This window comes from Uncinocarpus reesii, genomic scaffold (assembly GCF_000003515.1).
Source record: "Uncinocarpus reesii 1704 scaffold_1 genomic scaffold, whole genome shotgun sequence".
In the NCBI taxonomy this organism is placed as follows: Eukaryota; Fungi; Ascomycota; class Eurotiomycetes; order Onygenales; family Onygenaceae; genus Uncinocarpus; species Uncinocarpus reesii.
The window spans coordinates 5,573,921-5,587,173 of NW_003052500.1; the positions used below are offsets into that span (position 1 = coordinate 5,573,921).

The 13,253-nt window shown below is 48.8% G+C and overlaps 6 protein-coding genes across 6 annotated transcripts; 4 read left to right on the forward strand and 2 right to left on the reverse strand.

Moving 5' to 3' along the window:
- Nucleotides 1-458: 458 nt before the first annotated feature.
- UREG_02126 (uncharacterized protein) lies at nt 459-3,410 on the forward strand (the record flags this gene model as incomplete). Its single annotated transcript, XM_002542564.1, has 6 exons — nt 459-1,926; nt 2,078-2,119; nt 2,236-2,640; nt 2,702-3,108; nt 3,275-3,318; nt 3,371-3,410. The coding sequence occupies 6 exons, from the start codon at nt 459-461 to the stop codon at nt 3,408-3,410; spliced, it is 2,406 nt and encodes an 801-aa protein (XP_002542610.1).
- A 139-nt stretch (nt 3,411-3,549) lies between these two features.
- Nucleotides 3,550-4,213, reverse strand: UREG_02127 (uncharacterized protein; the record flags this gene model as incomplete). Its single annotated transcript, XM_002542565.1, has 2 exons — nt 3,550-4,081; nt 4,149-4,213. 2 exons carry the CDS (start codon nt 4,211-4,213, stop codon nt 3,550-3,552), a joined length of 597 nt encoding a protein of 198 aa, XP_002542611.1.
- A 1,042-nt stretch (nt 4,214-5,255) lies between these two features.
- On the forward strand, nt 5,256-6,826 carry UREG_02128 (uncharacterized protein; the record flags this gene model as incomplete). The annotated part of the gene is made up of 6 exons (XM_002542566.1): nt 5,256-5,470; nt 5,546-5,850; nt 5,904-6,149; nt 6,208-6,350; nt 6,419-6,566; nt 6,630-6,826. The coding sequence occupies 6 exons, from the start codon at nt 5,256-5,258 to the stop codon at nt 6,824-6,826; spliced, it is 1,254 nt and encodes a 417-aa protein (XP_002542612.1).
- Nucleotides 6,827-7,472: 646 nt separating this feature from the next.
- UREG_02129 (uncharacterized protein) lies at nt 7,473-8,967 on the reverse strand (the record flags this gene model as incomplete). Its single annotated transcript, XM_002542567.1, has 2 exons — nt 7,473-7,845; nt 8,042-8,967. 2 exons carry the CDS (start codon nt 8,965-8,967, stop codon nt 7,473-7,475), a joined length of 1,299 nt encoding a protein of 432 aa, XP_002542613.1.
- Nucleotides 8,968-9,583: 616 nt separating this feature from the next.
- UREG_02130 (uncharacterized protein) lies at nt 9,584-10,329 on the forward strand (the record flags this gene model as incomplete). The annotated part of the gene is made up of 2 exons (XM_002542568.1): nt 9,584-9,919; nt 10,003-10,329. 2 exons carry the CDS (start codon nt 9,584-9,586, stop codon nt 10,327-10,329), a joined length of 663 nt encoding a protein of 220 aa, XP_002542614.1.
- A 1,660-nt stretch (nt 10,330-11,989) lies between these two features.
- UREG_02131 (uncharacterized protein) lies at nt 11,990-12,860 on the forward strand (the record flags this gene model as incomplete). The annotated part of the gene is made up of 2 exons (XM_002542569.1): nt 11,990-12,293; nt 12,448-12,860. 2 exons carry the CDS (start codon nt 11,990-11,992, stop codon nt 12,858-12,860), a joined length of 717 nt encoding a protein of 238 aa, XP_002542615.1.
- Nucleotides 12,861-13,253: the final 393 nt, after the last annotated feature.

Sequence of the window (13,253 nt, forward strand, 5' to 3'; positions counted from 1 at the left end):
GGTTGTTTGATCAGAATGAGATATATTATATTCTGGAGTCCGTTTCAGAATTGCGAACAGCACTCCTCAAATTGCAAAAATACGATTGGCTCAACAATCAAGCTATATCTCGACTGCATCACAAATTCGTCAGAGCTGGCTGCCAAATTGACCTAAGCCCGGAGTGGATACCCCCTACGCAAGACACAGAATGCGAAAAGGATATTGAAAGACTGAAACTAGTCCATCATGGAATACTGAATTCGCTCGCAGAGCAAGACTCCGTCCAGCCTGAGCGATCTTTACTTCTTTGGAAAAACTGTTTTCCTTTCGAAATCTATCCCACCCTTGCGTATCAGGTAATAGCGGCCGACCAGGCCGCAACCCTGTCTGAACTCCTCACGCAATGCTCCTTGGACGATCGGGATACTCATGCCCAGTATCTAGCCATGCGACAGCAGCTACTATCATTCTGCATGATGTCTCGGTCCAAAGAGTGCTTCAAACTGCTCGTCATAGACACTGAAAAGAAAGGATTAAGTAGTCCTGACTACTTAAATCGATTCATCGTGAGTCTTGGCCATCGGGCGATGTCGACTCAATGTGATTTCAAGGATCAGAAGCCTCGAGGTGTGACTCCCAAGTCGGATGCAGACTTTTGTGCTGTGATGTTCGACCTATTTCATTCGGGCCAAATTGAGGACGGGATTTTACGAAGCATCGATTATCGAGGCCGCTCCCCGCTTCATTATGCCGCCGCTTACGGTGTTTATGACGTTTGCAAATTTATCCTGGATCGCTTGGTGCGTGCTACTAATGCTCCTAACGGCATGTCACCTGTTGAAGAGGCATTGCTTTGGAAGGATGTCGAAGGAAATACACCACTACAGCTTGCTGTGGTCCATGGCCATGCAACCATTACCGAAACTTTCTTGGTTGCGCTTAACAGCAACGGTCGGATGGGTCAAGGAGATCATCTGCTGCAGGAGCTGCTTTTCATTGCCGTCAAATATCAGCACGACGACATAGTTCGTTTAATTTTCTCTGCGAGCCCTTTTGTTAAGCCCCATCCGAGATCCGGGGAGACTCCCCTTCATGTTGCGGCTCAAATTGGTCGGGAGGATTATGTGAAACTTATGCTTGAAAATATGACCAGCTTCGAAGCGAGTATTGATGTGGCCGAAACATTGCGAGGTTGGACTCCACTGACTACTGCTTCTGCGCTTGGCCATGTTGAAATAGTTGAGCTTCTGCTCCAGGCTGGGGCAAGCCAGGCAGTACTTGACCATCGTGGCTGGACTGCAAAGGAGCACGCAACTTTCAGGGGCCACTTTTCTATCGCCAAATTACTTGAGACGCCTCAAGCGCTAGATCCCCTTGGGGGCCCTGGTGGCGCAAAATCGGGGACTGTGGCAGTGAATGCCTTCCAGTCGGCTCAAGAAGCTTATGTTATTATGAACCTTGGTGCAATGCAAAGCAATAAGCAAACAACAACCACTGCTTTGAACTGTCTCTCTTCCGACTTCGATTCAATGACACGACAGGAAAGTTTCTCGCTTGTAATAAGCACGGTAAATGAGGGCGCCCGTATTCTGCAATTGCCTGTGCTGGACGATGGCAGCAGCCCACTAGTATTTCCTATCAAAAACCTCAGCGATGCACGGATGGATTTCAAGCTCTACCAACACACAAATATGGCTGGGAGAATTCGCGACCCCATTGGCTACGGGACGGCTCTTTTAGAAAACACTCTTTCGTCCTGCATGCCGAACCGTGAATTACTGACAAGGACACACAGTGTTTCGATTTTATCCAACAAGACCGCAGAATTTATGGGCACCTTATCATTCACGTATGTCATAGCAAACCCTTTCGTCGGTATCAGCAATGCTCCCATGCACCCTTTCCAAAAGGAATCACGATCTGTCCAACTTGTGGGCCATAGAGGTACGGCTAAACTTCCAATATGAGACAAGTACTGACTCAAAGCAGGGTTTGGTCAGAATACCGGGGCACGAGAGTATCTTCAACTAGGAGAAAATACCGTTGAAGTAAGACGCCTCCCTGAGTTCCTGCTAGATCGGGCTGACCAAATCAGTCATGTCTTTCAGCAAAAACACTTGGATCTTCATTCGTAGAGGTAAGATCTAACGAGCCCTTTTGATATCCCCTCCTGACAACGTGTAGTTCGGTAAATCTTCGAAATCACTCCGTTGTATTCTCTTTCGACCTCTGCATACTAAACGGATAATATAGACGCTCAAGTCACCAAGGACCTGGTCCCGGTCATATACCACGATTTCTCTCTGAGCGAGTCAGGAACAGATGTGCCAATCCACGATGTTAATTTGAAACAGGTAGGTTCTTGTTTCACCGCCTTGGCCTCAGTTCGCTCACAACCCCAGTTTCTCTATGCCGGCAAATATGTGCTGCCAGACAAGCCAGCCGAGAACAGTTTCCAGCGAAAATCTCGGTCACGATCTTTGACAAGGGAAGACAGTGGAGTTGCTGAAGCCAACGCTCGACTCCAGCACACGGTTGACTTTATCAGCAAAGGATTCAAGCCCAACTCTCGGGGGACTTTCATTCAAAGCCCATTTGCCACGTTGGAGGACTTGCTGGTTAAGCTGCCAAAGGATCTCGGGTTTGTTATCGAGCTCAGTAGGTCTTCCGGAAGATCATTTTCAAATTCGTCAACCAAGCACTAAACCCCCCAGTACAGAGTATCCTAGGCTTCACGAAGCAGCGGACGCCGGCGTGGCTCCTGTGGCAATTGAAGTAAATGCATTTGTGGATGCAATCCTCGACAGGGTCTATCGTTTTGGCCAAGGCAGAACCATTGTCTTTGGATCGTTCACTCCCGAAATTTGCATCCTTCTATCTAGAAAAGCGAGGGAGTATCCAATAATGTTTATCACCAATGCTGGCAAACTTCCCATCTCCGATAGGGAGAAGCGAGGAGCCAGTCTTCAGGTTGCGGTTCAATTTGCAAAGCAGTGGGAGTTGACTGGAATTGTGCTCGCCGCGGATGCACTCCTGTTATGCCCTCGGCTAATCAAATATGTGCAAAACTCGGGCCTTTTATGTGCCTCGTATGGGTTGGTGAACAATATCCCGGAAAATGCGAAGGTTAGTGTTTAGGTTTTTTGTTTTCAAAAGAAAGAAGAACAGAAAAGAAAGGTATAATTCGAAATTGGTAAAAACCGGGCTAAAATTTCTCTCTTCCAGTTACAAGCTGACGCCGGGATCGATATGCTTATTGTTGATCGCGTTGGACTCATTGCGGACGCATTAGGTACCACACTTGAACGGAATGTGGGAAAAATGGGTATCAACTAGGTCAGCATGCCGTTGTTCCTCTTTCCGATAGTGCTAACCATGCAGACTATAGCTATAAGGAAAAGATTGTTTTGACTGGTAACAAGGGGTGAAACTGGGACGGTTTTATTTGATATACCCTCCGGCAAGCAGATCAAATCACAGTTGTATTTCGAGATCCTTGATAACATAAAATTCTTCAAAGACTATCAATATCCCTCTAATCGAGACAGATCGGTATTCAATAACCACTTAATCTTGACGGTCCAAAGGCATTTCATAGTAATCATTACTCTGCTGGACTTCCGACGCTGGACGGCTACTCGGGGCAGGCTGAGGATACATAACACGCGCCCAGCTGTTCGACGGAGTTCCCATGGATGAATGCGACCCGATAAAGATCGGTGATATCGGACCGGAAGTGGGAATCGGGTTGTATTCGTTGCTCGCCACATTACCAGTAGTGGTAGGTATGGCGTTCAAAGGTGCTTTCTTGAACCAATCCCTCCGATAGCCCAAGAGAAGAACGAGCACAACCAACAGAAGCAGCGCTGCACCCCCGATTACGCCGCCAACAATAGTGCCGATGGGAGTATCTTCATCATTGGCGTCCGTCGAGGTAGCTTGGGGAATCCCGGTGTTTGACCGGATTCCACTTTCGCTATTTGTTGCGGTCATCGGAGCGGGCGTCACAGTGACTATCTCAGTGAGGCTCACTGTGCTGATAACTGTCTCGGTTGGAATTCCGCATGTGCTTCCCTCCGAGCAACATAAAGACGTCGTCCTAGGGTATTGGTTCAGTCGCATACCTCACTCTATTTCCTTTCTTTCTTTTGTCCACAAGTTTTTACTCACGAATTTGCATAGAAACATGTGTGATCCTTCGGGCAGCATCCGTTGCCGCAACAGTTGCCATTATCTCCTCCGCAACAAATTTGTTCAGAACCGATTGTCAAACAGCATATAGCGCCATCAAAGTCACAGTGTGCATTGTCGTCAAAGGTACATCCACGCTTGAGGTGCCTTTTTAATCCATTCCAAGTTGTGTTGTCAAATAACACCGGTTCGTGGAATCCGATAGGCAAAACGGGCTTCGCCAGTGATTGTGCGGAACTCACAGACGCCGCGAGAGCCACTTCCAGTATGCCGATTCGAAGGAGAATGCCAGGTAGTAGCATCTTTTATGATGTTAGAAAGCCTTCTGCTGCTGAAATATTGATGGTATCTGTACTTTGTGCAACTCGCAAAGTTGTCGAAGAGGACGTGGGCCAGAGGGAGAAAAGGGGCCATTCGCCCAGTAGGCTGGGCGAACGAGTTGGACGGGGATCGAATGGGCGGATGATGTCCATTCCTTTGTTACACCCTGCGGCTGGTTATTGGGTCCATCACAGATCTACGCCTGGAGTAAGACTCTGTGCATGGATTAAATCGGCCCCATGCATGTCGAGCGAATAATCCACCAACGGGCCGTCAGGTCCCACCGCGAAACGGGCCGTCAATCCTGAGGTTGTAGCTCGTTCGAAGGAGCCCTGCAATGAGTTCCATCAGCTCCTTAACCTGAATTGCCGGCATGCCTGACACCCCGGCAAAAGCGAGCCTCTGTGTCGGAAGCGAGCACAGGGTACGTTAACTAACTAGTTATTAATCCCTGTGGTAGTTAGTTAGTTACTCCGTAGTGAGTCTGCCAAGGACGAAGGCACTTGTCCATAATTCACATTGTGTTCGAAAAGGAGTTAGATACTGGAAACTCGAACCCACAGGCAAGGCGCAGAATCTCCTGTATCACTGCCGGCGCTTATGTAGTTAACTTGCGGGAAACTCTAGTTATAGGGCCCACGCCAGAATCGTATAGTTACAAGCTTCAAGCTTCCCGCTCATGCTTCTCTCTGCAAGTCCTGGATGCCTGGAGGTTGACAACCTATTCGCGCATCCCGATTTTAATTTCATACTTTTCAGCGATGGCAATGACCAATGAGCTCTTTGATCGGATGGATAACGAGGTAGAAGATCTGGGGAAGTACAAACCTGGAGGATATCACCCAGTCGTCCTTGGCGAGGTACTGCCCAAACCATCGACCTCCAAATCTCGAAAACCAAGATACTGGATTTTGCAAAAGCTAGGCCATGGTGCTTTTGCTACTGTATGGCTGGCAAAGGATCTACTGGGGTCTCTGTAAGTACATATCTAGCAGGAGGAGTGTTTCGCCTCGGCAGGTTTGATAGCTGACCCATTTAGTTACTGATGTAGTGGCTATGTGGCTCTCAAAATCAACATATCACGCATCACTGGCGAGAACAATGAGATCCAGATTCTCCAGTGGCTACAGAATTCCGATCATGAAGACCGGCTTGGATATAGGAACGTCATCCACATACTGGACGACTTCACGATTCAAGGGCCCAATGGGACACACGAGTGTATTGTCACCGAAGTAGTCGCTCCCATGAAATGTTTCTGCGATATCCCAGATTTCAAGCCTCGTGTTAAGGAGCTCTCACTTCAGCTTATGATGGGACTTTCATACTTGCATAGTCAGGGAGTGACTCACGGCGGTTAGTTTCAATCAAGTCAGGGTTTCCGGGATTGTACCTAATAGATTTCACAGACTTACACTATGGGAATATTGCCGTGAGCATACCGCGGCTGAAAGAGCATTCGGTAGAATCAATCATGGATCTTTTCGATGATCCTGAACTAATCCCCGTTGTGGCGCAAAACCCATGGAACCAGACCGAGTCAGTTCCAGCATACGTCCTTCAAGCCGGCTCCTTGGTCAGGTTCTTAGAAGAAGAGGCAGAGAAGAACGCAACTTTTGAACCACTCTGTCTTAAGATCATGGACTTTGGAAATTGTAAGCGTCTAGCGCCTGGTTGCCATCCACAGATGATATTAACTTCTGACCTTGCTAGCGTTTCGAAAGACAGACAAGCGACCGCCATCAAATACTCCGATACAAATCCGCGCACCTGAGGTAACCTTCTACGAGCTTTCAAAAGGTAAAGTGGCGTCGGACTGGAATAAGCCTATAGACATCTGGGCAGCCGCGTGCACAGTAAGTTCAGAGTCAACAGGATAAATCCTTCGCGGTTGCCCTCCGGCTATCTAACGCAGAATGAGTAGATCTATCACTTGAATTATGACCAGTCGTTGTTGTATGGGTACGGTAAAGGGGATGGGATTATACACCGTACACTCGTCCTCGCCGGGCCTCTGCCTCCAGCATGGAGGCCTTACTGGAACTTGGATAAGTATTGCGAAAAATCTGGTGGTAAGTCAACTCATTCCCTATTGCCATTTTGGCGAAATTGAGTGTTAGCTAACCCTCCTCTAGAAAAAGGAGGGCTTGACACAGAAGGATTTTGGGCTAAACAGCGAATCCATGGGTGCGGCGGGCCCTCGCAGCAGGATACGGACCAGCTTATCAATTTGTTAAGGAGCATGCTTAAAGTCAACCCGGACGACAGACCGCAAGCGAGCACTCTGCTCAGTCATGCGTGGTTTTCCCAACAAAAACAGAACCGCACTTAGGCAATAGTCTTGTAAGCACCAAGGCTAGGAAGCGAAAGTCTGCAGCCCCAAGAGGTGACTTGACCAGAGAGCCATGTGACAGCTGAGTTCCTCATAGCGAGAATACCGCAGTGCATATTTGAGTAGCTTTTGGGGTATTTAGAAGCACGAATTGAACAGATACCAGACTTTCGATATCCTGAGTTAAATTCTTGTCTTAGCAGCCAGGGAGTGTTAAATCCAACCCCAAACTTGGGCGCCTTGCATAGTTCGGTCAAGGTAAACACAGAGTCATCCTAAATAAGTTGTAAACTTGGTAGGATTCAAGCGAATCGAGATATGTATAGCTGTTGAGATGGAAGGTTAGCATATTGCAACGGGCGGCAAGGCAAACGTTTAAGGGGGTATCAGCATCCCCTTAATGCCAATTCATCAGAAAGCCTTGTGCGCATCGCGGGCTCCTACATGATGCCTAGTTAACGGATAGTGAGGGCATGGCTCACCCTTATAAGACGGCGTACTCGCACGGCTGGGGCTTGTGAAGTTTAATCCCCTAATGCTTCAAGTTTGAAAGATCGAAATTAAGTCGTTCCAGAATTCCGAGTTTCTGTTGGCGAACCAGGTAACTCGGGGAATTTCTACCCAGATTGGAAGTGTTGCTAGCTGGTCAAAGCTGTTTTGGCATGAGATAGTTGTTCCAAAGCTTGTCCGTTCGATTGAGTAGCAAAATCTTATACGCCCAGATGGTGCCGGTTTTCTCAAAAGTCTTTCCAACCGAACTTCTTCCTATCTCTCGAAATGATGCGTTCGCCCCAATAGCCGCCTGCTGGCGTTCCGCAAATGATGATGTCGTCGTAATCGTCGACTCTTGCGAAAGAAGCCTTTGACGCTGGTCCTGCTGCCCTCCTGTCGCGGTATTGCCGCTGGACGACACTGGGCTCGATGGTGTTTCCGTTCGTCGAATATCAGGAAGCTGGCCAACAGTGACAAAATACTTTTTCTCGTCCTCTGGATCCGTGGCACACCAGCTCGGAGGTAATCTCATCGGTATTCAAGCAGCCGGGTCGCGAAGGAGACGTGATTTTAATACCGGCGCAAGTAGCTCAGAAGAAGAATTACAAGATGTGTGGGGGGCCAACGCTTGTGAAGTTTTTTTCCTCAGAACGATACTTTCCGTGTAAGGCAAGTCATCGGGGTTGAATCCGAAATTTTGTATCGCGTTAGAAGACTCATTACCGGGCACTCTCGGTTCTTGACCACTCTTCGACCCGCTGGACAAATTTTAGTGGCAGGCCCGGGGAAGAGCCATCGAACTGGTCTTGTAATATCCTGATACTGGTGAGGATATATCTGCGACGAAAGGATTCCCATAAATCTTGGCCTGGACGAGGAAAGAACGGGTCGTTCTTGAAGAACGCCGTCACGGCTTGATCAATGCCATCATCGTCAAATGACATCTTCCGGCAGCAATCAAAATCCAAAATCCACATGACGTGATTGCCCAAGCAGTTCGATATGACTGATGAACAGCCCTTCTCTCGTGGCGGTGCGAGGACGAATTCGACATCATTCGCGTCTATTGCAGCCGCCCAATGCATCATGGCGAGCGTCTCCGCCATGATCTCCGCGTAACGACTCAAGTATGAGCTGAGGCCAAGCTCTTCCATCTGATCCAGGTGAAGCGGATAGTTTCGCAGTGAGAAGGCGGCGAATCGCGAGGGACGGGTATTGTGTCGGCGTCTCCCAAGATATGGCCGGATCAGGCAGTCCTGATTAGTTACACTGCATTTAATCTCCTCGGCGAGTTTTTCGGGACAGTATTTGTCTATCAAAAGCTCCCTGGCATCCTGAGGTATGGCGGGAATGCGTTCTGCCATGATCGTGTTGCAAGGTGTGTATCCTGATGGAAAATACCTGAGGTTAGCAGTCCACCACTCGTCTTCGGAATTGATGAATCTCCCAAAGTAGGGAACCGAAACCTCCACTGCGGTCACATTGTGGGCCTTGAGGATGTCTTGGTGCATTCTCGAGTCGTTGAGCAGCGATCTGCCGGGACCGCCATCCTCCCGCTTGAACGCGTAGCCGAAATGAACGCTCTGTTCGGAGGTTGAAGTCCAAACAGTGCCGCAGAAACCAGCACCAATTCTGCGAAATTCGGTCATGATGGTGTTTTAAATCAACCTTTAAATATTGTCAATTGTGTGTAAGTATCCATTCAATAGTAGATGAAGAAGATGAGCATGAAGTGAAGGGTGGTACACATAAAACATTTATAGGTATCAGGCACATGAGTCAAAGTGGCAAACCGTGGAACGCGTCGGATAGTGACACTCGAAGCTTTGCGGTTGCCTGATAGAACCCAGGATAGAAAAGAAACACTCGATACATAGATGGTACTGGAACCACAGTCGCTCAGTTCATAGATCAGATCAGTACCCAAAACTTATGACTCAGACTTGTACAATTCAAATAATGGGCCCTCAATGCTTGGATCAAACTCGGATCATTCACAGTCTGCATCTCAGGGATCCAAGGTTCCTAACATCTGCCTGTTGGCCTCTCCCATAGCCGGTTAACTACTAGTTAGGAGAACGAGAACAATTCCCCGCACGGCTTACCCCACAGCAATCAAGCGCTGTATCCGACGTTTAGATCGCAAGCATCAAACATAACCATCCCAGTGCAATTTATTTCAGTTATTGAGAGCTGGAATCAAACGAGAGACGTTTTATTTCGGTCAGGTTATACAAGCAAGTACCTGCTCAGGAGCAGAGAATAATGGAACCCGGACACGCTGGAGATGTCGACGTTATCGTCGTCGGCGCCGGCTTGGCTGGTCTACAAGCCGCCCACGATATCCAAAATGCTGGCTTCTCCTGCCTGGTGCTTGAAGCAAGGGATCGGGTGGGTGGTAAATCGTGGACACGAGAGACAAAGAATGGGAAATTGGTCGACGTTGGGGCCGCATGGATAAATGACACAAACCAATCCAAAATATATGCGTTAGCGAAACGCTTCGATCTGGATTTGATAGAGCAAAACACGAACGGATATTGCGTGATGCAGGAAGAAGATGGGAAGACGATTTTGTTCGAATATGGAAGTGTTCCAAAGGTTAGTAACCGTCACTCCTTGGGGGGATGGTATCATCTGGCTTTATAGATTTAATCTGCAGGAATTAAAACTATGGTCTATAGTTCTCTGCGCAAGAAACTGCAAACATGGTCATGATTCGAGATCTGGTAGAAAGTATCTGCACGGCAGGTGAAATACATCCACAATATGACGAAATCACTTTCGAGGAATGGATCAATCGCAATGGTGGAGGGCGGACAGCACTCGCCACTGCGACCATATGGACACGAGCCATGTTGGGATGTGAACCGTCCCAGGCGAGCGCCCTGTATATCCTGGACTATTACAAACGACTGGGAGGGCTTTTACAAGCACGATCTGACCGCAAGCACGGGGGACAGTACCTTCGGATCAGACAAGGCAGGTCCATTCGCCCTGTGAAGCGGTAGCTCTCAGCTAAAAGCAGTTTTAGGCACACAAGAGATTTCAAAGCGCTTAGCCACAGTGATGCAGCCTGGAACGGTCATATTCAAGAGTCCAGTCTCGAGAATAACGCAGGGACAACTCTCTAGTACTGTCGAGACAGCAAATGGCGTGAAGTACTGTTGCAAGAAGATCATCGTCTCGATTCCCACCCCACTTTATTCGACAATCGAGTTCTTTCCCTTGCTGCCTAGATCCAAGCTAAGTATTACGGCGGAGACTAAGCTTGGCTTTTACGCAAAATCGATTCTCGTTTATCGCGAACCATGGTGGCGGAGATCGTCTTTTTGCGGTCTCACGCAATCATTCGCAGGACCGGCCTCTATCACCCGCGATTCTAGCGACGACGCCGTTGGACAGTATTCACTTACGTGCTTCCTTGTCGGTGAAATGGGAAGGAAGTGGTCAAATCTGTCCACGGATGCTCGCAAGACCACTGTTTTGGAGCAAATGGTTTCTTTATTCGGCCGTAAACATCACGCAGACGTCCACGATGTCATCGACGTCGTGGAGCAGAACTGGGTAGCTGAGGAATGGAGTCGGGGTGCTCCCTGTCCAGTCACTCGACCAGGGCTCTTTTCGGCCTTTGGAGACGAGGTGAGCAAGCCATTTGGAAACATATACTTTGTTGGAACGGAAACAGCGGATATATGGAAGGGTTATATGGATGGCGCGGTGAGATCGGGAGAGAGGGGGGCAAATGAGGTTATTCAAGCCCTAAAGAACCGAGATGTAAAGCTCTGAGAAGTCGTGGTTAATTAAGAAACGATTCATTTGGAAATTGTGAAGGCTCAGCCGTGAAGATTTGCTCCTTCTCCCAGGCAATCGAGGGATTCGTTTCAAGGTCTTGACCGTCACGAGTCCTTCATGAGGATGACCTTGATGTGCGTGTCAGCGGGTGGGATTTGTGCGAGTGATCTTGGGGTGCACGTGACTCAGTGGTAAAATAAGAACTTGCTGGTATTGTCAGGCTGCTGAAATGCACAAATCAAGCTACCAAGGAAATCCCCTGATCGGCCGAAAATAGGTTACAGCTAAGCCCGATCCACAATGCTGATTGGCTGTACACGGCGCTTGGCTGCGTGTATGACGGAGGGTTTAACTAAAAGCGGCTAGCGCGGCGCCCCGTCAGCGCGGTCAGGCACTAGTAACGGGTTAGTCAGCAGGGCCGGCTGGGTGTAGCAGCGTCTCCGCCTGCAGCTTCCCACGGGCGAAAATGGCGAGAAAGGGGAGAAAGCGAACCAGACCAACTGCCAGCCCAACCGCGATTCCAAGGCGAATGCGGTGATTATGATCCCCTTCACCAAGATAAGATGGCCGCAACAATGAAACTCAGCCCTCGTTTGGCCTTCCACCTGCCACAACTCTTTTCTCCCACAATCCCTCCTCCCTCCCACCTTCACTTCCTCCATGTCCATCCAACAGTCCGACTGTGTCTCTGTCCTTTGCGATCCGAATTAATCCCTTGACGTGTTTTACCGTCAATTTTACTTTCCCACACTACACGTCTTCCATCTCCAAAGGCGAGTTCCTATTTTCCTCCTCATCCAAGTCGCCATCGTCCACCGTCTTGATCAAATCTGCTCTCTTCGTCGATTTATCGCCGTGCTTTTCAAGCAACGTATCATGGCGTCGCCAGCTTCGACTCCGTCGTCGACTGCTGGTCGATCCAGTAAAGTGAGCAAGAAGAGCAAGACGGTGACCCTGAAGCTCTCTTCTGCGCTGCTTAAACGATTTCCCGGCATCGCCGTCGCCAGTGTCGACCATGAAGCAAACGCCAAAGTCTCTGCCTCTCCCTCTGCTTCCTCCTCCTCCTCGACTTCCACTCCTGTCCTTCCTCCCACCGCCTCTGGTGATAATGCCTCCGAGCCTCGATCAACTCCACCAGCCGGCGATGCCACTCCGGCCGATGCCTCAAAGAAGAAAGTCGGTACTCCATCGAAAGCTGGCACCAAGAGGGCAGCAGGAAGTGACTCTGGCCCGAAGCCTCGATCGCGTCCAGGTCCCAAGAAGAAACTTAGACTGTAAGTATTACGAAGTATCCGTCGTTAGATTTTACGCAGGCAACTAACACCGTCCAACAGGGAAGACGGTGGCGCAGAGAGCAACGGAAGAGCTACTGGCTCTGGAACCACTGGCAGCCACAAACTCGGGCCGAAAGCCAACCAAGGAGCTATCAACCGCTGGTCTTCGAGCCCTTGATCGGACCGGAAAGCCCTGCCGCAAATGGGAACGCAAGTCTTTTCAGCTCAAGAGCTTCACCGGCGTCATTTGGCAGCTCCCTAGCTGGCGGGCCCCTCTCAGGTCCAACCAAGCTGATACCACCAGCGATGCCAAAAAGTCACTTGCATTGGCGGAAGATAACAGCACGAAAAATAAAGGGAACCAGGCATCCAGTGCCATGGCAAGTGAACAGAGCAATTCCGGCGACCACAATACGCCCTCATTCCCCGGTAACACTGAGAGCTCACCTGCTCCTGTGACAGCTGCTGCTTGATAAGTGTTTATATCTCTTGTCTTGCTAGTGTCTGTTTGTTTCTACCCTATTTTTTCTTCCTCTTAAAGTGATACCATGTTTTTTATTTTTCCAACTTCTTTGCCTTTGTGTACAAAATACTGTTTTGCATGTATTCATATTATCGGCGTTCTACATGTGCATTGTGTATGCTGGTTGGCGGGCCTCTAGAGCAATAGGAAGAGAGAAAAGAGGACAAGATTACAATAGCATTTTCACTGGGCTGTACTTGCAAACATACAATGTTATTTTCAATGCCCATTCATTATAACAATGTAACTATTTTTGTCAGTGATTCTGGCCATTCTTTTGCGTCATCTTATTCCGGTGAAGGTTTGTTTGTGGATTAAACAGATACGATGTCAGCGCCTAACC